Source organism: Cucumis sativus, chromosome 5 (genome assembly GCF_000004075.3).
Source record: "Cucumis sativus cultivar 9930 chromosome 5, Cucumber_9930_V3, whole genome shotgun sequence".
NCBI lineage: Eukaryota > Viridiplantae > Streptophyta > Magnoliopsida > Cucurbitales > Cucurbitaceae > Cucumis > Cucumis sativus.
Genome location: NC_026659.2, coordinates 2,799,223 through 2,824,672, shown reverse-complemented (window position 1 = coordinate 2,824,672; position 25,450 = coordinate 2,799,223). Strand labels below are relative to the sequence as shown.

Below are 25,450 nucleotides of genomic sequence, written 5' to 3'. Positions count from 1 at the left end.
TAACATATCAATATAATACAAAACTAGAGATGAATTATATCGATGTATTAGAAAAATAAAAGAACGAAATTTATCTCTAATATTGAAATCTCCATATATTTTAAATCTTCTTAACATAATATTTCACAAAATGGTGTGATTAATTGGTTAATTAATTATAATTTTTATGAAAATGGGAAGCAAAAAGGTTTAGTTTCTATGTGGATTTCTTAAGAATGTATGTAAAAATTTAAAAAAAAAAGGATGGAAAAATGAGCATTGAAACTAATTTAATTTTTGACTATTAATTATTTTCATTAATAAATAATAGGGATGAACTCAAATACGTAATAACGTTAGGCCCTTCATAATACATCAATATATTTAAAATGGTCTATAGCCTACAAAATAAATTTGGGCAATCTTTTTTCTTCTATAAATCCTTAAATTAACATGAATTCAAACATTAAAAGATATGGACTTTAAATGTAATTTAAGCTATTTGTTACCACACACACACCATATTCTTATTTAATTTATTTATCCATCAAATTAAATATATATAAAACAAAAAGGAAATGGGAAATTCAAGGTCAAAGACACTTATGTTAAGTTTTGAATGACAACAAATAAATTCTTGAAAAATATAAAGAGAGAAAGAGGGGGAAAAGAAAGAAACATTATATTAAAATAAATACAGAATGATCCAATTTGAAATGTGTAATGAAAGGTGTTTCTTTGTGTGTGGACCAATTGAAAGTATATATACTTTTAAAGAATTGAATTGCCAAAGTGAAAAAAAGCCCTAATAATAAGGACAATAATATGGGGAAGAAAGAAAGTTAATTAGAACAAGTTAAAGCCTAAAAGACATGAGAAAATATTTTAGACTTAAGAGGAGACTATTTATATATATTGTAAATATTTTGATTGAGATTTAACAAAAGAATATGCCTAACCTTAGCTTTTGGATTAAAATGAACATTTGGGTATCACTTTATACTTAAGAAAATAGTAACCCATCATCCTTACCAATAATTACATAATGTTTAAGACTATTATTCAAAGTTCATCCCTTGATGATGGCTCTCATTTTGAATTTTCTTTTCCTTCATTTTGATTTTTCTAACCTCTATTTTGACTGTATAAACCAATTGTTAATTAATTTTTTTTATTAAACCAAAAATTGAAAGTTTAGAAGCTTCTACGTTTTAAAATTTAGGATCAATTGTTGGACAAATATTATTAAAAGTTTAAAGAACTTATTAGAGACTTTTGAAAGTTGAAAGAGTAATTCATAAATGTCAAAATTGAAGGATTAGACTTACGATTTAATATTGGATTCTTCTTGAACTGAAACAATTTTATTTGATCACAAATTTCTATTGTTTTTGTTTTACAGAAACAATTGGATAAGACTTGACTTTTCTTTTTGTGAAGTTTTCGTTTTCTTAATCTCATGTACTTATCATATTGTGTCAAAGTCACTCATATGTTTCTCCAATAGATAAATATGTCATGACATCATTGTTTCTAGTATTATATGCATAGCCTATTTAGTATTTCGATTTCAAATTTACAATTTTAAACATTTAATTTTTATTTTTACAAAATTATATAAATTAAAAAAAGAGATAAAAACTGTAATATATTTGGAACTTAAATATCAAATAGAAATTAAAGAGAGAGAAAAAGACAATATTTTTAAATTTAGTTACCAATAGAATCAAATAAAAGTGAGATTCATAAATATTTCTTTTGCAAAATTAAATTCCAAGAATATTCAGGCATATTAAAAATGAAAATATTTCTAAAATTTTGATCATAAAATTAAACTTCCTAAGGTGAGGCCGCCCCTGATTGTACTTTGAAGATTAGTCATCCATAGATAGCGATTGGTCTTTCGAATGTAACAAACCTAAACGGGTCTTCTTCCTTTCCCATTTTTTTAAAATTACTATAACTTTCTTTTAATATTATATACTTTTTAAATTAAAAGAAAAATCCATCAATAACAAGTCTTTTCAGGACAATAAATTAATATTACAAAAAAAAAAAAAAAGGTCAAATTTTGGGAGTTAAAGATCCAAGTCAAATTATGTAAAATTAATGTAATGACTTTGTAAAGTTGAACCATATTATGTGGTAACACATTTATAAAAGATATGTGAATTCAATTTTACTATTAAGATCAAAAACATTTTAATATCAACTTTTTAATTACCCAAAATTTCATTTCAAATTTAAAAACACGTGTTTTAAATCTAAGTAATTGGTTAAAGTCTATTTTGATTTTTACCGATAAAAGTGTATATATTAGTCATGAAAATTTAGTCTTAGTAGAATTAAACGAGCTTATATTACTAAAATGAACTAGTTTAAGAGTAATTGACATACATTCCTTTGAGTGTTTTATTCCTATCTCTACAACATATATCAACACATTTTTAGGTATAAATTATAGGAAACGATTTTCTATCCATCTTATAATATATACAATATATATATATATATATATATTAGAAATGGTTTTTTAGTATCCACAAAAGAAGATATTATCTAGAAATAGATTAGTATTATTTTTTGTGTGGATGTGATAACATTTGAAATAATGATGACAACGAGTTGATCGTGATGCGTTAGTGCCTAATCAATCTCAAGTTAAAAGATGCCCACTAAAACTCATATTGGGCCGGCCCATTTTCTGCTTTGATTAGTTTCATGTCATGAATCTTCTCAAAGTCGGATTAGTGTCTAATCAAAATATTTCAGTTCCATAATGTTTGTCTATTAATTTAATTTCTTTTATGATTCTTTATACTATTGGTAATAAAGAAATTGTTATGAATAGAAAAGGAGAGAAAAAAAATTATGAATAAAAGAGAAAATTAAATAGCAAAAAGCCTTATATTGGTAAATGATTAAAATTTTTCTTGTTATATTTTGTAAATGATTTTATTTTTTAATATTCATAACAACTTGAATGTATAACTTAAATTTATTTTAATATGGAGTATTCCATCGTATGTAAAAACAACTAAAACTTTTAGAGTCTAATATATAGATGGGTTTGTCGTTAATAAATTTTATTATATTTATAATTTTAGAAGATATGAGTATAATCTTAATTGTTATATCTAACATTTCTATTCATTTTTTTGGGAGGAAAAAGACGAATAAGATAGTAAATGAAGATTAAATACATAAATTAACAGTGGATTAAATGTGGTAAATTTAGTAATTAATTAGTCGAAGGAATTTAGTAAAAAACAGAAGATATAATAATTATGAGAAAAAAGACAGTTTCCTAAATTAATTAATCAACAAAAGAAAAGGGATTGAGAGAAAATATAGCACAAAAAAATCCAAGTTAATTAGAGATGGAGAAAGAATTTAGGGATTAATTTAGGTATCAAACACTCAGATATATATATATATATATATATATATATATATATACATATAAATCAATAAAGAGAGAAGGAAGAAGAGAGGCTAGATCTAGAATATTCCATTTTACCTTTTGTTTTATTCTTCCGGAGGAGTACGACGGACGACGGGAATCGGAGTCCGTTTAAGGGCGGCTGAGGCGGGAAATTGTAGGGGTAAGAAGAGAATGCGGGTTGAATTAGAAGAAATGTGGTGGGAAAAGAGAGAAGGAAAGTAATTAGGAAATTGTGAGAGAGAAATTGGAAGGGGAATGGTGATGATGATGATGATGAGAGGAGGAATAGAAGATGCGGCGGTGATCGGAGGATTAATGACGGTGCAGTTGATATACGCCGGAAATTCGGTGTTGTTGAGTTATTTGATGTCGTTAGGGCTAAATCCGCTCACCGTCGTTGTTTGTTTCGCCGCTGCTACTTCTCTCTTTCTCTCTCCTCTCGCCTTTTATTTTGAAAGGTTTTTCTCTCTCTTTATTTGCTTCTTTACACACACATATATATATGCACACAAATTTTGTAATTCTATTCTATCAATTCTATTATTTTATTATACGAAATATATAGGTTAATTGTTTTAATTAAAACCTTAACCTTTCATTTGGTAATTTGTTGCTTTTTTTTCTTTAAAAAAATTGACCTTATTTTTCAAAATTCACATGATTTTCTAGATAAGAAATTAAGAAGTTTAATTATAGAATTATAATTCTCAAAAACTAAAAAGAAAAATTATCGTATAATTACTTTTTTTTAAAATAAAGCTTAGTTTATATGATTTTTCTTTAAAGTAAAAAGTTTAAGAGTATTTTTAAAGTTTTGTGTTTATTGTTTTGACTTGATTTAGTTATTGTTATTTTAAAATTTGGGTGAGATTTTATATTTTGAACTCAATAAAAATTGGATTAATGAATGTATTTTTTTTAAAGTTTAAGTATTTATAAAAAATATTATGTAAGTAATGTAATAGTGTATAATTAATCAACATAATTATAAGTATGCACAATATTATTTAGGAAAAAGAGATGTATTTGTTTAAATTATAAATTGAAATAATGATGAATTTTGAGAAGTGATATTGATAGAAAGTGATGAGATTTGAAGAATGATGAATGATGTGGAAATGCACGATGCAGGAGGAAGTGGCCAAAGAAATTGAGTTTTAAGTTGATGCTTCAACTTGTTCTCATCTCCTTTGGAGGGTAATTAATATTCAATTATCTTTTCTCATAATTAATTAATTGAGTTTTTTTATAAAAAAAAATTAATTTAATTATTTGTTGTAATTAACTTTAATATTTTTTTGTATTTAATTAATTTTGTACAGAGTAACTTTGTTCCAAAGTTTGCTATTAGAAGGAATAAAGCTGACTTCTCCAGCAATGGCTACTGCCATGCCCAACCTTGCCCCTGGTCTCATCTTTATCATTGCCTGGTGTTTTAGGTATAGATATATATATATATAGATATCCATAATTCTTGCTTTAATTCTATACTCTAAAACCACTTATCAAAGTGATGTAAAGATTATATTATTTGAGAATTACTTGAAAGGTAACGTGGTGTGTATTGTATATGCAGATTAGAGAAAGTGGAATTTAGTTGTGTATACAGCAAAGTAAAGATATTAGGGACAATACTATGTGTAGTAGGTGCAATCACAATGAGCATAATACAAAGCAGCATTATAATACCATCAAAACACCAACAACTAATGACAACTTCTCCACCACCACTTACCACCATTGTACTCTTCAATAAGGAAAAGATTGTTGGTTGTTTCTACTTAATGCTCTCTGTCTTCATACTATCAAGCAATGTTGTCTTGCAGGTAATTTAATTAATTGGTGCAATACGTGTCCATAGAACATTTAATATAATTGGTGATGGATATGATTCTGTTTTGTGTATATATATGTGTGTGTGTGTTGTAGGCAACAGCACTAGGTGAATTACCAGCACCAATGTCATTGAGTGCAATAACATCCTTTATTGGAGTGTTCACCACAGCAGCTATAATGCTACTCCAAAATCACAACTTACTAACAGATTTGTCCATTCTCAACATCAAGGATTTACTCTCTTATTCTCTTTTGGTAATTTAAAAAAAAAAAAAACTTTAATTTATTATGAGAATTATAATAATGAATTGGTATTATATATATTATATATATTGTATAGGGAGGAATAGTGAGTGGGATAAGCTTGAGCTTCAATGGATGGGCAATGAAGAAGAGAGGGCCAGTTTTGGTATCAATTTTCAGTCCAATTGGAACTGTTTTCTCTGTCCTTCTCTCTCTCTTCACCTTAGGAGACACTATTTCTGTTGGAAGGTATACCTACATTTGGATGCTTTTAACTTTAAACTTTCGTTTTCATCTCATTTATGTATTTAGTTGCAACAATCTTAACTCTTAAATTTAAAACATGTTACAACTTTAATTAACTTTCTAATAAGTTTATGCTTCAAATAAGTTAACACTTAGAAACTAATTGCTATATTTGTAATTGTGGGGTGCAGTGTTGGTGGTATGTTGTTGATGTTCAGTGGACTCTACTTTGTGCTATGGGCAAAAAGAAAAGAAGGCTATGGTGATGGAAGTGGCTATCTAACTGATGATGACTTTGATCTTCAAAAACCTTTACTCTCTTAGAAACTCTTTCAAACTTTTTATTATGCTCACTTTTTTTTCCTATTTTCGGAAATCTAATGGAAAATTGGACTTGAAATTTAGATTCAGAGGGAGAGAAAAAAGAAACAAGAATATTTAACTTTGTTATTTTTCCATTCTTTTTGTGAATCTTTTGAATTACAAGAGATTCTTTTTGTTACCTTTTGAAAATTAATATATATAATATTCTTTCACAAATGCTTTGTGTTTAATTTTCTTACTCTCTTCTTTGGCTTGTTGATCATCTTCATATATTATTTGATCTAAACCCTAATTAAACTTGTAAATTTTAAATCATACAAACACTTCTTATACCTTTAGCTTTGTTATTTCTTTTAAGATCAATAAGATTTTTTTTTTCTCTTTTGAGTCGAATCAACTTTTGAGATGGTAATATATTGATATCTTTTCTACTTGAATGATTTTTTTTCTATGCAATAGAACATTACATTAAGTTTTAAGTTTCATGGGAAGAAAGGAAAGAAATATTAATATAGTGGTGGGAGAGATGTGGGTTACGTTCCATGGAATTTTCCTCCTTAGCTTTTGCATCTTTTTTTCTTCTTCTTATGTCATATTTGATTCACTTCCCATCATTTCAATGTCTTGTTTCTATTGCAGCTTTTGCTTTAAAGTTTAATTAAAATGTTATTCTACACTTCTCACAAACATGTTCTCTTAATCATTTATCAATCACATTGTTCTTTTATTTTTAAGTTATAAATTTAGTTTTTCTTTTTTAAAATTATAATCAGTGTTTTCCTTTAGTCTCTAAATTTGAAGTTAAACGACCTTCAATATCATAATAATAACTTTGAACAATAGAAAACCTTCAACTTCGTAAAAAGCTTTGACAACTTATAAAATTGGACTTTATATCAAGCGCTAGAACCTATTTGCAATTCGAGAGTAATCCATATATACTAAAGATAAAAAATATTGGTCTCAAAGAATGGTGAAAGATCTCACACGTGAAAAGAAACTTTGAAGCGTATATGTGTAAGTTTTGAGGTGATGATTATGTTTATAAAGAACTAACCTTAATTAGTGTCATTATTATCTTCCAATGTCATTAATCACTTGAATTTATTTCAATTTTCATCTTAAACCAGATAGAAAACAGAGACCATAAATATATATTTTACATGTAATTTTCTTAATAATTATTCGTATTGCATACTTATGGTCGTGTTTATTAAGACATAAAAAAAAAGCGATAAATACAGATAATTGGCTAGATTATAATTATCGTAATTGTGAATTAAGCTGGTTGGATATATGGTTAAGAATAATGTACAAAATATTCTCTAATGTAACTCCGTTCGTTAAGATATATTTCATTGGCCACAAGATCATAATTTCAAATCAACAATACATGACTGGTTTTGTTATTAACTAAAAAATTGATTTTAATTTCACAATCACAACGTCATTTGTCTTAAATTATCAATATAATGAAGTATATGACATTTTTCACAACTGTTAGAATGCACTAAGAGTACTTTACTTATCTACATTGCCTCTCGTGGCTTTAGTGATCATCGATCAATGAAATTAAAGTCATCATTCCAATAGTTCTCCAACATAGTATAATTTTTCATCCCTCATTCATCCTCTTCGGCCTTCTTTTGCATTCATGTTCAACTAATCCAATACAAAGTGTTATCACACGCTAAATCTCTTTACTCGAACTCGCCCATTAGTATAGGACGAGGGAATTAAATAAATGGATAATTAACCTGTTTTTTAATAATACATATAAATTTTGGGTGATGTGGTGTATAGTTTAGTTGTAAAATGGGGATGGGGTTTGGTGAAACACATGGGTAAGTGGGTATTAGAAAGATTATTGTGTGTATTATTGTGGAGCCTTCATGTTGGTGGAAATTGGAAAAGCCCACCTTCTTCAACTTTTGTTGGAAATGAACTTTCCTCATCACCAAACATTGCTTTATTTATATCACTCTCTTTTGGACCTCAAATTTGTTGTAAGCTACCAACAAATTACGTAGATTATTCCAACTCCTCGAAACTCTTCAATAACCATCATTTGAAATTCAAATTCGGTATTAAATTGTTAAGATATTTCTCTTGTGATCGAGCAACGTCGTCCTTAGTACTACTGAATATCCCCACATATAGTATTAAACTTTTATTGATTTGATGATATTTTACATGTTTACATGGTTCCATTATGATATAAGAGGTAAATCGATATTTCAATATATAATATCGTAAAAAATCTACCTAACACAAAAAATAGACGTCAAAATGTCACTAATAAAATTATAAAATATAAATAATAGACTTATAAAATATTTATTTACTAATTTTATTTTTAATTTCCTTTTGTTTTTATAATTTTTTCCATAAAAATCGAAATTTTATTGATATTTTTATGATTTTTTTTAGTAAAATTATGACATCGATATTTTAATCTTGTTCATGACGTTTATATTAATTATTAAGCTAATCTTGTTCATGACGTTTATATTAATTATTAAGCTAATGTATAGAAAGAAATTACATTGTGTTTGACATAGGTGGTAAACTTTCAATTCTTTTAAACTTTATTTAACAAATACGACTTTTATTATCTTTGAGATATGATTTCTCACTCAACTTTGATCTCGGTTCATTTATGTACTATTTTCATAAACTCAACTATTAGTAAACTAAGTTGAATTAAATTTATCGTGTTGATTGAGTCCTAATTTCATTCCATATAACATGCATGTATGAGATAATTACTAACTAAATGTTTATACCTGCTTCTATAAATTATGGAAAATGTGTGCATTAATGTTTCAAAATAAGATTCAAAATCTAAATTATGGAATAGATGCGTTCTCATACATCTTTGTAACTTACTTGATACTGATTTATTTATTATTGTTATTAGAAGGTGTTATTCAACCATATGTTGATCATATCTTGTGACACATTAAATGACTCCCTAGCTACACATATATAATATCGTTTTCCTTTGAATTCAAATTATATTTCTGACCAGAAGGAGATGACAATAATAGAATTTTGTAAATTGGGTTGAATTCACTTGCAAAATAATGTTGTAAAAATGAAAAATTAATTTATTCTCAATAATTTTTACATTTGTAGAATGAGTTTTAGACCATTTATAAATGAGAATAAAGTTAAATCAACATTTGGACCCATACACCTCTTCTTAAATATTATTAAGGACACTATGTTTAGAAATTGAAAGAAAGAAATTAAATGTGTTAATATTGAGGTAAATAAAGAGTAATATTTGCAGCATTGAATTAAATTGGACAATCCATGTGATATATTAACTGTGAGGGTTAACATCTCATCCATAATCTTAAAGCCACTCATCTCATTTTCTTCCATCTTCCCTTTCATTTCCTACACATTTTTATTTTTCATTTCTCATTTCTCATTTTTGCTTAATTATTTAATCAAAAATGAAACAAAATTCAAGAATATATATGGTTACCAAAATCGTATTAAACTACAAGTGTCCATTCATATATATATCTATAGTTGTTATGACTTGTGTGTATATATCAAAGTAATTCAAAATTAATTTTGAATTGCTGAAGAAATTTGACTTACATCCTAGAAGTATTTACACACACCGTTCTAAAATGAAACTTTATAAATTATTCATACATTAAATCGTTGGCAATTACTATATACTAGGAAGATATGTACCTAAACAAAATTGAAAAGGAAAGATGTATATATATATTTGAATTGAATTGTTAATAATTTTCAATACTTGTTGACAAGTACTTATGTCTCACTTTTAAATTTTCATATTGTTTTGTATAGTTCTCAAATGGGCAAACCATAATTCTCATATTTGACTTAGACCAAGAATTATATTAGGACAATACATAGGGAAATAAAATAAATAAAAGACAAAGTTATGAATTTTGTTTCCAATTAATTAGCAATATTTATTGATAAGTATCTCACATAGAAAAAAAGAAAATCAAATTGTTCAATACGGCACCCGTTGCCCACTTTTAATATTCAAAGCTACCATTATGAATTTGAGAACAAAAGACTATGGAATTAAAATTATTAAAAGTTGAATCAAATATAAATTGGATTTTAAGAGTAAATTTAAACGTAGTTCAACAAATAAAGAAAATTACAATTTTAAAAATTAATAGATCGATTCCATCTATCGTCGTTATTGAACTAAAAAGGACGAGAATAATGTAATTGATATTCAATAATAAACAAGTGATAAAATTTAAAATAGAGAGAATTGCATGAGACTTATGACTCTTTTGTCGTTCTCTAAACTCTTTTCAATGAGTTTCCATATTCTTAGCTTAGCATGATAGACAAATGTCCGTATTTCACGAGTCTTTTGATATCTCTACTACTTAAATATACCTGTGTTCTTTGTAAAATAGTAGAGTTGAGTCTCACGGTCATTTATTCTTTAAATTGTGTATGGTTAGTCGAATTATTTGAAAGAGTGTTCTATGATCTCCTAATAAATATAGAGTTGGAGTACTAAATTTGTCAGTTTAGTTGAGACAATTGTTTGTGGTGAAAAAAATTAATTTGAAGAATGTAATCTTTTTGTCCACCTATATTAATTTTATATTTTAAAAATAAATTGAGAAGTAAAAAAATCATATATGAGATTTAATGTAATTCATTAAAAAAAATTAATATTTATTATTAGAAATGTATTATTTGTTTTATTATAGAATTTTCAAATGTTTGGATTGAAATGGTTAATTAACATTTAGATTTAGGTCTAAATATTAATTTTATCAACTTATATTATTAAGTATAGGCATAGACGTAAGATTTAAACGATACTCCAATAATTACCTATCGAATTAGTTTTGCAATTTGTCAAACTAGCCTTCATACGAGACCATACCATCTTATTAAAATTTAAGAAACAATAGATGTTACGTATTCATTTCATCGATCAATGATTATATAACTTATGTATCTATACGTATAAAGCTTAAATAAATACAAAATACGTCATGGTACAAAATTGAAGTGAAGATATTCAAATAATCTTTTGAAAAAAAAAGAAGGAATAAATGTGATGAGATGAAGTCACGAGCTAAGGCATCAAAATGAAAGTAGCATATGGACCCCTTGTAAAACAAACATTAAAAGATAATTAATAAACCATAGATTTAATTAAGAAAATGAAATATAATTAACTAGTAGAGAAATCAATAAAATAACATGTTACATAATCAACATTATTATTGTGTAGGAAAAATAGAGGGAACATATCATTGTGCTACCCATGATAGGGTGTAACGCCCATGAATAATATTCTTCATGTGAAAATTGAAATAACAAATTGATTTAATTATGAACCCATTCAAAGTGAATTTTTGCAGTAATAACAATGGAATTGGGGGACATTGTGGAATTTGTAAAAACAGATAGGGTCAATATATAAAAGAAATAATTAAAGGTGTGAGCGGTGAGGTTTGCGTGTTGCTTGTCTTCACTTTTTCCGTTTATGGCTCTAACTTTGTTAAATTTCTTGTCGTTTTTAAATCCAATTTTGCCTTTTTATGATTAATCGAATCGATTCAACACTTTTATTTTTCTTCTTAATTATACATTTTATTCAATTATTTGTTAGTTAAGATATTTTAAACAATTTAATGTAGCTTCTAATTGTAAGTTTTTAGTTTTTTTTGGAAAATAGATGCATGCAAATTATGGTTTGAATTATGAAACTATGCTTTGAAAGATTCTATTTGAGCGTAGGAATGAAATAGATGTCACAATTTAGATGATAATAAATGTATATGATATAATTTACGAGTGATAATGTTCATATATATCAAAATGGATGAATGCAATTGGTTTAATTTTTCTTTTAGATATTTTTGTTTTGATGTATTTGATTTTAGATAAACTCAAAGGAATGCTTAATCGCTCAAGAAATGTGTAGAATTGATGAAAAATCACATGTTTGACCTATCAATTTGAATTTGGGTTAGATTTGATCACTTTGTTGTCGAGCTAAAATATAATAGAAATTACACATTTAATTTAATCACATTCACGTTGGAATATTGAGGATGTGATTTTTCTTTTTGGTTCAACAATTATATAGTAAGTGATTTGATCACACCAACTTTTAAGATGATGGTTAATATTTTCATCTATTGAATCATATTTAGATTTGCTTGAAATGTGTGTTTGACATTTTGAAAATTTTAAATGTCGAGCTTAAGAAGTAAATATATTATACTATTTTACATTCACCCTTATTTTTTTTGTTTGCTATTTAATAATTTAATATTACAAAAATTAATTTATTATCTTGTACATCCTAAAATTATAATAATATAGTTCAACTATAATAATGTAAAATGGTAGGACGAAATTAGAGCACATTTTTTAAAGTTTATCCATTAAAATTAAAATTACACCAATGTAATAGTAATAATAAAGATGAAGAAAATAGAAATCCCAGTTTGGAATATTTCTTTTTTTTTGTATTTTAAAATTCTTTCTTTTTGTAATATTAATAATATTAATATTTTTCCTTAATAGTAAGGGGAAGAGAATATTTAGAGAAAAGGAAAAAGAAAAAATTAATTGAAGTGTGGTGTGTGTTGCAACTTTTGGTGGAGGAATGCTTGTCACCTACTCCTTTTTAACTTCCCTTCTCTACTTCCCCTTTCTCAAATCAAAACACAACACCACCACCAACAATTCTTACACATTAAAATTTAATCATTAATTTACAAACAAAATCCTCTCTTTTTCTCTTCTCTTTTGTATATGAAACTCTTGAGAGAAAGAGAAAGAGAGAGAGAGAGAGAGAGGGAGCTTTGATTTGCTTTCTCAATGGTATCCCACAAATGCAAGCTCTGTTCTAGAGCTTTCACCAATGGCAGAGCCTTAGGAGGCCATATGAAGGCTCATCTCACTGCACCTGCTGCAGCGCTTCCCTTTCCACCGCCCAAGCCTCCTCCCTCCCCCTCTTCGTCTTCTTCTTCCGACCACGATGAATCTACGCTTTACGAGCTTAGAGGAAACTCGAAGGGGAGGAATTTCAGATTCTCAGATCCTGTTTTCAACATTGTTCTTCAAGATAGAGAGAGCGAGACCGAATCCAAAAACCCAACTCGAAAACGATCCAAACGGTGGAGGAAACCGGAGGTGGAACCGGAACCCGCTAGCTCTGTTTCCGATGCTTCGCCGGAGGAAGACTTGGCTGTTTGCTTGATGATGCTGTCACGTGATCGATGGATCAAGAATCAAAATCATAATGAGAGGAGATCTTCGTTTGAGGAATTGGGGTCGAAGATTAGAGTGAAGAAAGGAATTAGAAGGAAGAAAAAGTGTGAGAAATGTAAGGAACAGTTCCGATCTTATAGAGCTCTGTTTAGCCATGAAAAAATCTGTCAATCAGAACAAGAAGAAGAACAAGAGGGAAGCAGAAGAAGAATCTTCAAATGCCCGTTTTGTTATAAGCTTTTTGGATCAGGTCAAGCACTTGGTGGCCATAAGAGATCTCATCTTCTGAGCTCTACAAATAATTCCTCCGTTTCTTTCAAACTTCAGATTAGTCTCATAGATCTCAACTTACCAGCTCCTCTTGAAGAAGATGATTACAGTGTAGTTTCTGATGCTTAAGATTTCGTTTTTTGTTAATTAGTTCAATAACCTCATTTTCATTTCTTCTTTCTTTTGGGGTTTAGTTTCTTTTTTGGTAAAGGTGAAAACAAAAAAGTGAAGGAACTGAAAATTGGAATCTTGGAAGTTTGAATGGTAAGAAGAAGAAGAAGAAGAAGAAGAAGAAGAAGAAGAAGAAGAAGAAGAAGAAGAAGAAGAAGAAGAAGAAGAAGAAGGTAAGTGAAAGACTTGGTCTAATGGGTATGGTTTGAATTGAAACAGACATTTTCAATTATGAATGTTTTCCTTTTTTTTTCTTTTGGTTTGACCATAGAAATGTGTTTACTTAGAGAAGACAGAAAGAAGATGATTAGGAAAAAGTATTGTGAAAGTAAAGATTAGTGCTACTTTTGAACTATTATGGACTAAAAATAATAAGAACAATAAATGCTACCCTAAACCATTAGTTTTAAGCTAAATTACAAAATTACTTTCTTCAACTTTGTTTTTTGTTTTTTTAAAATATCTTTTATCTTTGGTTTTTGTATAAACCTTTCAAAATTATCTTTCATGTAAGAAATATTTTGAAATGTTGAATATAGAAAAAATAAATAAATTTAGGCAAGTTGAACTTCTTGTAAAATATGTTTACTGGATTTAAAATATTTGTGACTTCGTTTTTAGGATAAGATTGAAATTAAAATTAGATCTAATTGAAAACACCCATTTGTCCAAACTACTATTTACAATTGCATTGAAATGAAGAAGAATTGAGAGCATACAAGGTAAAGAAATAAACAAATTAATAAGTCATTTGTTGAACTAATATAATAATAATAATAACAACAACAAATAAATAATAAAACAGAGGCTAAAATATCATCTTCTCCTTGTTTATTGTTAGCTTATTTAGTTAAATTAACCAAAATATTACTACCTATCTACGAATGATCGTGATGGAATACCGTTTTCAAATAAAGTTAAATTAACCAAAATATTTTCAAAAGTTATCATTTAAAATAGGTAATCGAACTTAGGTTGTTACCATTTCTATTTCGTAATTAATTGATCATCCACAATGGAACATCAAAGTTGAACATATTAAGCTAAAATATTTGGACAATGAAGTGTATTCTAGTCCATGTATTTTTTAAATGTATCACAATAAATAACTAAATTATAATTAAAGTAAACTGTTTTTTAATTTAAAATAAAAATGTATATCTTCTAAAAATGTTTGTACCGATTAAAAGACCCTATCATAAACTCAAAATAATTTTTGTCCAATTTTCTCAAACTTACAAATGTTGTTCGGGTCAAAGTTACAAAACTTTTTTTTTCCTATTCGTTTCATTCTCAATTTTCCTTTCCCTTTCTCCATTTGTCATCAACCATCAAAACATTGTAAAAGAGTGTCATTGTTGGCCATCAAAATGTTACTTAAAACATCAAATACAATGGAGTGAGATCGAAGAGCAAAAAAACGAGGAGCAAGAGTAAGAATAAGATAAACGAAACTGAGAGAAAATTGAGAGAGCAAGACATCAAAACGATAGAAAAAAAGGTCAATTTACATCGACAAACATTTATTTTAATAATTTCACTCTATTATGATATCCATCTAAACAAAAGCTCGAAAAACGTCCATTTAAAGGGTAATTTTGAGTCTTCCATCCACCAAACCTAAGTTTACAAAGAATAAAAAGGTGAGATTTTTTTTTTCTTTAAAAAATAAAATTAAGAAAAATTGCTATTAACCGTACTTTGGAGTCCCACCGTCGTCCCCAGCGCGAAACACAAAAACCCTAGCAGTGGCAATTGCCAAGAATCCGCAGGTTTTCTTCAAATCTCTCAATTTTTGTATGTTTCTCTCCTAATTTATAAATTCTTTAGCTATTACCAAGCTTTTGCTTCCAAAATCTTTGGAGTCACGGATCAATTTACAGAGACAGCGAAGTCGGAGAGTGTAGAAACAATCTCTCAAACTTCACAAGAACATCAGCAAACTCAATTACCCGAAGCAATAAGATAATGCGTCAATAGATACAATGGCAACACTGGCAGGTCAACCAACTCACCATCAACCAACTACGGTGGAGGAAGTTAGAACGCTTTGGATAGGGGATTTGCAGTACTGGGTCGATGAGTCTTACCTTAATTCTTGCTTTGCTCACACTGGGGAGGTTCGTTTGTTAGTTTTTTTTTTCTTTCTTTCTTATTTATTATTATCTTTGTAACTTTGGTGTTGAATGGTGATGTTTGTAATCATAAATCCATTAGGATTTCATCAGTTTCTCTAGCTGATGACATTGTTGGTATGAAATTTAGATGTGGGTAAGTGGATTTTTGAGATTTTCTACTTTTAGTTAGGTCTTTTCGAATAATTTCTCCTGAAATTGTCTGGTGTTTGGAAGTAAATTTGGGTGTGTAAAATTAGAACGTGTTTGTATTTTGCCCTATTGGTACCGAGATCTGAAATATAGTGTGAGGGAGAGCCTCTCTTATGAACTTTCATGCCACTGAATGGGGATGAGTTTTGATGCACGAGAGCCGTGCTAGTAGAAACACCAATGTATAAAACTATAGTTTTTTATAGTTGTTTTGTTGTTATGTTCCAATACCCCATGCGAATTACGAATGTCTGATGTCTATTTGTTGTTTGTGTTCTAGAATTTGAGTAGGCACTTGTAACTCAGCTGCATTCAGACAAGAACATTCTGTAGTTTGTTGACTATGATATAAAATTTTTAGTACAGGTAATATCAATTAAAATTATTCGCAACAAGATCACTGGCCAGCCTGAAGGTTACGGGTTTGTGGAATTTGTATCTCATGCTGCAGCAGAGAGAATTTTGCAGACATACAATGGAACTCAGATGCCTGGAACAGAGCAAACTTTCAGATTGAATTGGGCCTCCTTTGGAATTGGAGAAAGGCGCCCTGATGCTGGCCCTGAGCACTCTATTTTTGTGGGGGATTTGGCTCCTGATGTTACAGACTATCTGTTGCAAGAGACCTTTAGAGCGCAATATCCATCTGTTAGGGGTGCTAAAGTTGTGACTGATCCAAACACTGGACGTTCAAAGGGATATGGGTTTGTTAAATTTGCTGATGAAAATGAAAGGAATCGAGCTATGTCCGAAATGAATGGTGTTTACTGCTCAACTAGGCCTATGCGTATTAGTGCAGCAACTCCTAAAAAAACCATTGGTGTTCAGCAGCAATACAGTCTAGGTAAAGGTAATGAATAATGAATGTTCAGCATTGCCTTTTCTCTTCTTCATTTTGTTGTCTCACGTTTTCTTGGAGTGAGTACCATCTTTTTTACTATTCATCCATGTCTCCAACGCTTCTATCCAAATAAATAAATCAATCAATCAATTTTCCATTCCAAGTTTCCAGCGCTTCTAGCTTTTCTATTTGCATAATTATATGTTATGCTTCATACCTTTGCTAGTAGTCATAGTCATAGATATTAAACTTTTGGACTTAAAATTTGAATTTCACCTTTGTCTATGGGAGTTCTTTGTTAGATAGTGCTAAGATAATTTTTTTTTTTTTTTTGCATCATCAAACCCATAGCTAGTAGTTAATAGGTTTGATCATTCTGAAATTTTAGTTGATATTAGCTAAATTAGTGTTCTTGGGTCTATGATGAAAATGTGTTAAGTTAATTGTTATTAATGTATATGTCAAAAGAGAATTTTTCTCTTATTGAATATTTTGGATAAATATGTTTAATCAATGTCAAAAATATTTTCTAAATGCCATGAGGGGAGAGGATATCTGCAAATTTCAAATAAAAGAGAATTCATTGTTAATGTATTCGTATTTTTTTCCTTTGCCCTTGAAAAAATCTTAGGATGGGATGGTAATTTCCTATTTTAAAACTTGTACTTACCAATGTGTCTCTTGTCTTAGCAATGTACCCAGTTCCAGCGTACACTACATCCGTTCCTGTGCTTCCAGCAGATTATGATGCAAATAACACAACAGTAAGTCAAGGCCAAGTGATAGTTTTACTACGTCTGGTTTCTATGCTCATCTCTTACTATATTGTGCTTTGTGCAGATATTTGTTGGTAACTTGGATCCTAATATTACAGAGGAGGAGTTGAAGCAAACTTTTTTGCAGTTTGGTGAGATTGCTTATGTGAAAATTCCTGCCGGGAAAGGCTGTGGTTTTGTACAGTTTGGGACAAGGTGTGTTTGCATGATTAATTTTATTGATGTAAGTTGAGTAAATTGCATCTCTCCTTGCTCCTGTTTCTATGCCTTGAAAGAAGCTTGTGAATAATAATAAGGTTCAGGGAGTGGGGGGAAAACCGTCGTATGGAATAGATGTTAAGTTTTTGTGTATGTACGATTCTCCAAGATATGTTATTGACTTCTTAGTTCACATGAACATTTGGAATTTTGATTTAATATGTTCTCCCTATTGTGTCCGTGCAGGGCTTCAGCTGAAGAAGCTATCCAAAAGATGCAAGGAAAGATAATTGGTCAACAAGTGGTTCGCACTTCTTGGGGTAGAAATCCAGCTGCCAAGCAGGTAATTGTGAACTTCCTATTGAATTCCAGAACAAATATTTTCCTAGATATACCAGCGTACTTTTTCCACTGTGGATGTGATATGTATTTATGAGTTTTTTTAATTCATGCTTTTGCTCGGGTTTAACTTACAAAACCGTGATTGCTCAATGAGTTTGTGCCTAAATCATTAGGTGTGTTTTCTTTTATTTAGCCTGTGAATTTGATATTTCATATTTATGGAAAAATGGCTCACATTCATCTTAGTAAATAATTTTTGCTAAAATACCATTTTGGTCTGTGTACTTTGAGGTTTTTCAATTGCAGTCCATGTATTTTCAATTGTCTAATTTTAGTTCATGTAATTTCAAGAAATCTTAAATTTAGTCTCTCAAATTCTAATGACTCAAAGTACAAGGACTATGTTTATTTTGAACAAACCTCAGAAGTATAAGGACTGGAAGTACATGGACTGTAGATATTTTGAAAGTACAAGAACTCAAATTGCTCAAATACTTTTTTTTTTTTTTTGTGAACGTTACCCTAGTACGGAAATAGGATGTAAAGGAAAGGCCTGGAAAGTGGGGATGAGGTATACCTCAGAAAAGTACAAAGACAATCATCTTACAAACCTTTAGCAGACAGAATCATTTACCTAAACTATAATATATTGTTTTAAATATTTGCTTAGCTAAATGGGTATTTATTGGTACAGGAAAACGACTCCTTGGTAAAATTGATTATGCATGTTATCTTTCTGTTAGCAAGCTCTCACAAGTCACAACAGCCTGTTTAATGCTCATAGTGAACTAGAGCTCACTCTATTAGGTAGACTGATGAAATGGTGATGAAATGGTGATGAATTTCAGGACTTGACTACTTGGGGTCAGCAAGTTGATCCAAACCAGTGGAGCGCTTACTATGGGTATGGAGGGACTTATGATGCTTATGGATATGGAGTTGTACAAGATCCATCTTTATATGGTTATGGTGCTTATTCGGGTTATGCCTCATATCCTCAACAGGTAAGTTTTGTTTTCTTTAGAAGGCAAGAGCTCCATACTCTTCTATGGTAGATAGTGGGCAAAGTGATTGTTATAATCTATTTGTTTGCAGCCATTTTTCAATTGGAGTCTATTGGGTGAATTCTAATTGCCCTTTCAAGATGCTAAGGCTTAGAATCAGAATAAAATGAGTGGGAATCAAGAGCAATATATTTATAGAAAAAGGTTCATCTATCCAGAAAATGTATTTGCCTTTTTGATCTTGGAACTATTCATTTTAACTCTTTTCTTTTAGGTTGACGGCGTACAAGATTTGGCCACAGTAGCTGGTGCGGTCCCTTCCGTAGAACAAGGAGAGGAATGGAATGATACGTTGGATACCCCGGATGTTGATTGGTATGGCTTTCTCTTTTGTCTCTAATTAGCTACAATACAAGATTAGGAATGTACAAGTTTCTATTTTTATTTTAACTTTGCATTGACATCAAGTTGTAAATTTGGCAGTTTAAATGATGCATACCTCTCTAAACATGAAAGCGCTATTTTAGGCTGGCCGTTATGGTTGACTACTTCATCACTGGTTAGGCAAACATGAGTGTGGTTATTGTTTGTCGAAATAGGTTGGCAGCGCGTGAGGGAAACTGGAGAAAAACTACAGTATGTGCTTTATATGCTTGACCATACTCGTAGTTGATGACATTGACCCATTGCATGTATGGTATAATGTGTTTGATTTAATAATACATTTTTTACTATAGGAACGGGGTTGCCAAGGTTATGTGCTTCGATGTTCTATGTATTATGATGGTGCTCTCTACTATTTGGAAATGGAATTTTCATTATCAGGAGAACATCTGCTTTAATCTGTACTGTGTCTCATTATGCTGAAGTGGACTATTTGTATTTTGAACAGGCAGCTTAATTGTTGTCAGATTAAATTTAACAAAAAGAAAATGAAGCTGAAATGAAATGGTGTTTTTTTAGTGAATGGAGTGATGAAGATGGTCCCTAAAACAAATTTCTCAAACTTCTGGTTCCTTCTGCAAATTGCTTGGAAAAATTTCCCTCAATTTAAGGAATTCGAATAAATGAAACATTGCTTTTAAAATTAGATAACTTATCTTAATCTCTTAATTTTCAAGTATATCTATGGGAGGAATCTTAAGGGGACATGCTTAGCAATAAATTTAAAATATTATGTTTCTCTTAATAATTTTCAGTAACTGCATCAATTCTGTAGGAAAAAACAGCGGGATTGAGGACAATAAAGAAAAAAAAGATAATAACAAATGATAAATATTATATAGTGTGTATTAGAAGAGTATTATTTGTTGTGGAGTACAAATTGAATGAATATAAAATTAATATAAATATTTGGAAATAATTAAAAAAGCATATATACTAAAAAGTAATTAATTGTATTGCATTTGGTTGGAGAGGTAAGAACTAAGCATCAGAGGGTGCAATCCAGTGTCTGCCATTGACAAAGCTCTTGGCTAGAAATGGATGTGCCTCTTTATACTCCAACTCCTTGGCCCATGACACTCCTTTTACTTTACTCGCCCCTGGCCCCCAGCACTTGTATACTCCAAAAAATACAGTCCTGCACCACTCACACACACACCCACAAAAAGAATCAATCGAGGGAGAAGGCCTATCAAAATATTGTGTTCAACTGACACCAGTGTATGCTGAAATCAAAAGGTACTGCTCTTGCAGTTTGCATCAAAATAGTGATCACATTTTTCATCCTCATTTGTACTCCAACGAGAAAAAAAAAGGGATGAGAGAGGAGATGAGTGAGGGAGAAAGAAGGGAGATAAAAGATTTTTCTTTTCCAAGGAACAGAGGCATTTGCTGTTGAGCTGAGTTTCACATTTTTATTCAAACTTAAATGAAAAGATTTTTTAAACACGAATTCAAAAATTTTAGGAACTAACCGTACATATTCTTCAAAATTCAGAGACCAAAAAAGATATTTAATGTATTTTTTTCTTAAAGTCTGAGTAAATTGGCGGCTCTGGCTCAAGATTAGAGCCAAATGTGGAAGTCAGTTCCATTATTTGTTATGTAAGGAAGAAAAGAAAAAGAGAGAGAATAAGGTTAATTCCTTCTTACTTGTTTTTGTTGCTGACATGGTCCCAGTCATCCCATCCACCGTGTGCTACCACATCATCAAAGTAAGTATACGCGTAGACAATTCTGGAGTACTGGCCCATGGCACGACCCACGTAGACGGGTCCTGAACCGGTTACCTTACACCGCAGGAAAGCGAACCCGGTCTTTTCGATTGGCGAGTTTCTATCTTGCGCTGCTATGGAACCAAACCGGGTGGCGATGGAGTGCAGTTCGCAATCCTGAACCACAAAAGTTACAAACACAATAGAAAGAGATAGGTAACATTTTAGTTGTTAATTTTCATAATATTTGTTATAACAATTTTAGATGCATTTGAAAAAGCTAATTATTAATGCCACCATTAGGAATAATAAAAACAAAATTTAAAATAGACTTTATCTTTTGCTTCATGGCTAAACAAGGTCATTATGATAAAGTGACCTATTTTAACTATGGCTCTCATCACTTCCACCACAAAATTAAGTTTAATTCAATTACCCATTTTTAACATTACTTTCAAAAACAACTATCCATGGTCAAATTTTCGTCTTTGTAATTTACTTCTTTCTTTAAAAAAAAAAAAAAAAGACAATACTTTAAAAAAGTTAACCCCTTTACTGTTTGGAATTTGATTGAGACAATATAATATATGTGGGGTCAAAGTTTAACATATGTACCAACTTTTTTCTTTCTATAGTTCTTGTTTCTTAATTTCACCCATTTATTCATATTATAAATGAGAATACAGCCTTCCATCTCGACAAATGATAAAAGTTTAGTATTAACTAAACTATACTTAGTAAAGAAATTGTTGTAATTAAAATAGAATTTAAGGGTAATTAAAAGGAATATGTATATAATTAAAAGTAAGATGAAAAGAGAAAAATAGGGATACCTTACCTTATACATGGAACGGCCATTTCCAAAGATGAAGTCTATGGAGCCTTCAATGTAACATTCTTTGAAGTAATGGCGGCCGGCGTCGTCGCAAAGGGTATCTTGTGCCCCGTAGAATCCGCAACCCGAAAAGTAGGCTTTGTCGCCGGATATCCGAAATGCCGCCGCCTGCCACCCTTGCATTCCGGGCAATGGAGCCGGTGCCGTATTCTGCCCTCAACGTCAACCGTTTATCAGTTCCAAAATATCAATATTTTCTTTTCCACAAATTGCACTAATATTCAAAATTACCTTCTTACATTTTTTATTTTTAAAATTTTATTCAAACTCGTTCAAAATTTAAAATCATATCTTCAAACTTATATAAATGTGAAGATTTAATTGTTATTTTGTGTAGATCTAATAATTACAATTATTGTTTATGCTTTAGAGTTCAATTTTAAAAAATTCACGGAGTTAACAGTTGTTATTGAAAATTCAAGAGTATAATACGTGATTTTTACAATTTATCCTATTTATTTATTTATTTTCTTAAATATTAATAAACCTGTAATTTAAACTTTTATAAAATAAATACTTAATTTTAATTTATTGGATTAGTTAGTTTAAAAATATAATCTTTATATTTTTAATTTTAGTTTATGTAAGATTAATAAATCTTAAATTTAATCTCTTTTTTCTCTTTTTCTTTTTTATTAACAAAATATTATTAGTTTAGAATAAAAAATTAAAAAATTAATCATTTGAGATTATATTAATTTAAAATCTAAACTAATAACTATATCAATTTAAGTTGATATAATTATTAGTTTGACACTTAAATTAATACTATTTTTATTTTGAGATTTAAAATATAAATTGAATGATATATCTTTATTATGAATTTTGAAAACATACCCACCTGTTATATTTTTTTATATGGAAAATTACTTCTAAGTAGGATATATGTTAAGTTTTACTAAAAGTATATGAATTAAAATTTAAGAGGTGAGAGGTGATTTAAAATTAAATAAATTTCAAAATAGTCACCTAATTATTAAAGTACAGTGTGGATAACAATTAATTAAAAGCACTTTTGTGAGAAGCTTTGTTAATTGTCTTATCTACGACTAAGATTCCAATATCGATCATATAGAACTCTTAATTCGTAAAATCCATTTTATTATCATATCAATAATATTCCTTTGACCCCAATATAATATTTGATTGTTTTCCCATTATTTTTTATAACTTTAATTTCTAAAATTATTTTTACATCTCTCTAATCATAAATTGGAATACATTAGACAAAAAATTTAGTCTCAGATTTTCTGGTCATATTGAAAAACCATAGCTTTAATTTGTCTCAATACTTATAATTATAAATCTTAACATTATTGTTATATAATAATAACAATAATTTTCTTGAAGACGTGAATATATAATTTTCTACATCTGCAGTAAAAATGTTGGTAGATAATAAAATTTTGAATTTTCTTAAAAACTCAACAATATATTTCATCAAACTAAGACAAAAATAAAAGAAAAAAGAGACAAAAATAGTATTTTAAAAATTTAAAAGTTATAATTATTAGGGAAGTTCACGTGCAGGATAGTGAGTGTATTATGTATGGTGGTGGTGGTGGGGGCAGAATGATATACCTTGAAGCTGATGTTTCGGGCAGAGAAGTAATTAGCAAAAACAGTAACGGAGGCAGTTCTGTAAGTACGAAGCTGCTGTCCGCTCGGACCACGGTCACCGGCCCTGTCATGCCACTCAATCACCGTCGTCTCTTTTCCTCCTCCTTCAAATGTTATGTACGGCTTCGTCGCCGGCACCACTACTTTCTCCCTAATTCATTATTCATATTCATAATTTACCTTTTTAATTACCTTATTATTGCATCATCATCCCCATAAATATGTAAATTCTGATTAAGAGATTTATCAATTTAAATCCAAAATAACAATGTTGTAACACTATTCCATCTACTTTCAAATCTGTGACATGCATTACGTTTTCAAACTTTTAATAATTTAATCTCTTTATCATGACAAATCTCATAAAAAGATTATACATATTAGCTTTAGTATTCAACTTTTCTTTACAGTTTATAAATAAATTAGATTTTTCGATAATTAATGTTAACGATCTAAATGTTATAAAAGTATAGAAACCCAGTTCATGTATGGGACATTCTAATCGTAAATAGTAATTAAATGTAATTTAGAAGACAATGATTAATTAAGTGAAACCAAAACTAAGTGCAATTTTTATAAGATGGCAAAATAATAATAATATAATTTTATAAAAAGAATTGGAGTACACATGGGAAGTTTGATTGGGGATTTAATTAGGAAAAAAAAGTGTCGAAATCTTAATGGTGACTCCCAGTTAATAATATTAAAGAATGAACTTAAGAGCACGAGCTAATTCGGAAGCTTACAAGTGAAGAAGAATGAAAAATGGAGGAATAATATTTATGCATGTTTTCGAACAATGCGTTTGGGGGAAGTTACTGAAAAAGAGGGAAAGATTTATACGTAAAGCGAAAGTTAACAAAGAAGAAGAAGATAAAAATGTGAATTATTATTATCATTATCATTATCATTATTATTGTGGGAATTATTTAAAATGATGAATGTGTGTATGATTGAGAAGAAGAGGGCATTACACGTAATATCCAGGGCTGATTCGGATGATAGTGTTAACGGTATTGTAATCGGGAACTGAATCCACGGCGGCTTGCACGGACAGAAACACGTCGGAGCCACCCTTAACGTTCACTTTTATGAGGCGGTGGCCGGTGGGGCCGATCCAGTGGTGATTGGCGGCGGCGGAAAAGCAGAGGAGGAAGAAAGTGGAGAAGAAAAATGAGTGAAGGAATAAGAATTCCATTTAGAGGGAGAGGTAGAGAGAGAGAGAAGGGTTTTTCTTTTTTTCGTTTGGGGAATTTGGGAATGTTTTGTGGATATTTAAATAAAGGGAGATGGAAGGGAATGATATTTATTATTATTGTAAGAAATGTAATATTATATTTATTTGTAAAGAAAGAAAAGGATATTTAATTAATATTTGTTTTGGTGTTTATATAACGGTCATTTTTTGGGGTGTTGCGGAAGGAGAAGAGTGTTGGGTTTTGATTGGGAAATAAAATACGGCAGTCCCATTTTCGTAATATTTCATTTCTCTTCAGGTTCTTTTCGGGATTTGG

The 25,450-nt window shown here is 29.6% G+C and overlaps 4 protein-coding genes across 10 annotated transcripts; 3 read left to right on the top strand and 1 right to left on the bottom strand.

Annotated features, from left to right (window-relative positions):
* Positions 1-3,357: 3,357 nt before the first annotated feature.
* On the top strand, positions 3,358-6,223 carry LOC101204100 (WAT1-related protein At5g47470). The gene is made up of 7 exons (XM_011656506.2): positions 3,358-3,882; positions 4,556-4,621; positions 4,747-4,863; positions 5,001-5,250; positions 5,354-5,515; positions 5,601-5,752; positions 5,941-6,223. Exons 1-7 carry the CDS (start codon positions 3,680-3,682, stop codon positions 6,071-6,073), a joined length of 1,083 nt encoding a protein of 360 aa, XP_011654808.1. The 5' UTR covers positions 3,358-3,679; the 3' UTR covers positions 6,074-6,223.
* A 6,480-nt stretch (positions 6,224-12,703) lies between these two features.
* On the top strand, positions 12,704-14,171 carry LOC101211862 (zinc finger protein ZAT9). 2 transcript variants are annotated; one of them, XM_031885403.1, is made up of 2 exons: positions 12,704-13,712; positions 13,798-14,171. In XM_031885403.1, exons 1-2 carry the CDS (start codon positions 12,941-12,943, stop codon positions 13,830-13,832), a joined length of 807 nt encoding a protein of 268 aa, XP_031741263.1. In that variant the 5' UTR covers positions 12,704-12,940; the 3' UTR covers positions 13,833-14,171. The 2 variants fall into 2 exon arrangements, with proteins under 2 accessions (XP_031741263.1, XP_004152430.1); XM_004152382.3 differs by having other exon boundaries at positions 12,705-14,171.
* A 920-nt stretch (positions 14,172-15,091) lies between these two features.
* Positions 15,092-20,224, top strand: LOC101204415 (polyadenylate-binding protein RBP47B'). Of its 6 annotated transcripts, none has more exons than XR_004216648.1 (9): positions 15,094-15,894; positions 16,468-16,951; positions 17,633-17,706; positions 17,783-17,913; positions 18,163-18,259; positions 19,107-19,262; positions 19,354-19,466; positions 19,537-19,637; positions 19,746-19,763. XR_004216648.1 is itself a non-coding variant. In XM_031885401.1 (9 exons), exons 2-9 carry the CDS (start codon positions 15,760-15,762, stop codon positions 19,834-19,836), a joined length of 1,269 nt encoding a protein of 422 aa, XP_031741261.1. In that variant the 5' UTR covers positions 15,109-15,571; positions 15,658-15,759; the 3' UTR covers positions 19,837-20,224. The 6 variants fall into 6 exon arrangements, 4 of the variants coding, with proteins under 4 accessions (XP_031741262.1, XP_031741261.1, XP_004152401.1 ...); XR_004216647.1 differs by lacking the exon at positions 19,354-19,466 and adding an exon at positions 20,000-20,224 and having other exon boundaries at positions 15,109-15,894; positions 19,746-19,898; XM_031885401.1 differs by lacking the exon at positions 19,354-19,466 and having other exon boundaries at positions 15,109-15,571; positions 15,658-15,894; positions 19,746-20,224.
* A 295-nt stretch (positions 20,225-20,519) lies between these two features.
* Positions 20,520-25,205, bottom strand: LOC101204661 (probable pectinesterase 68). Its single transcript, XM_004152354.3, has 5 exons — positions 24,911-25,205; positions 23,898-24,087; positions 22,260-22,466; positions 21,360-21,598; positions 20,520-20,844 (listed from the first exon to the last, which is right to left on the bottom strand). The coding sequence occupies exons 1-5, from the start codon at positions 25,132-25,134 to the stop codon at positions 20,688-20,690; spliced, it is 1,017 nt and encodes a 338-aa protein (XP_004152402.1). The 5' UTR covers positions 25,135-25,205; the 3' UTR covers positions 20,520-20,687.
* Between the last annotated feature and the right edge of the window lie 245 nt (positions 25,206-25,450).

Excerpts from the sequence above, each read along its gene's own strand:
- LOC101204415 (XM_031885401.1), top strand. The coding sequence starts at position 15,760 with ATGGCAACACTGGCAGGTCAACCAACTCACCATCAACCAACTACGGTG. Across the intron at positions 17,707-17,782 it reads ATGATGCAAATAACACAACA|ATATTTGTTGGTAACTTGGA; the intron begins GTAAGTCAAGGC and ends TGCTTTGTGCAG. Across the intron at positions 19,638-19,745 it reads GATACCCCGGATGTTGATTG|TTTAAATGATGCATACCTCT; the intron begins GTATGGCTTTCT and ends TAAATTTGGCAG.
- LOC101211862 (XM_031885403.1), top strand. The coding sequence starts at position 12,941 with ATGGTATCCCACAAATGCAAGCTCTGTTCTAGAGCTTTCACCAATGGC. Across the intron at positions 13,713-13,797 it reads TCTTGAAGAAGATGATTACA|TTTCTTTTTTGGTAAAGGTG; the intron begins GTGTAGTTTCTG and ends TTTGGGGTTTAG.
- LOC101204661 (XM_004152354.3), bottom strand. The coding sequence starts at position 25,134 with ATGGAATTCTTATTCCTTCACTCATTTTTCTTCTCCACTTTCTTCCTC. Across the intron at positions 22,467-23,897 it reads CCCGAAACATCAGCTTCAAG|AATACGGCACCGGCTCCATT; the intron begins GTATATCATTCT and ends CGTTGAGGGCAG. Across the intron at positions 21,599-22,259 it reads ATGGCCGTTCCATGTATAAG|GATTGCGAACTGCACTCCAT; the intron begins GTAAGGTATCCC and ends TTTGTGGTTCAG.
- LOC101204100 (XM_011656506.2), top strand. The coding sequence starts at position 3,680 with ATGGTGATGATGATGATGATGAGAGGAGGAATAGAAGATGCGGCGGTG. Across the intron at positions 3,883-4,555 it reads CTCGCCTTTTATTTTGAAAG|GAGGAAGTGGCCAAAGAAAT; the intron begins GTTTTTCTCTCT and ends TGCACGATGCAG. Across the intron at positions 4,864-5,000 it reads ATCATTGCCTGGTGTTTTAG|ATTAGAGAAAGTGGAATTTA; the intron begins GTATAGATATAT and ends TTGTATATGCAG.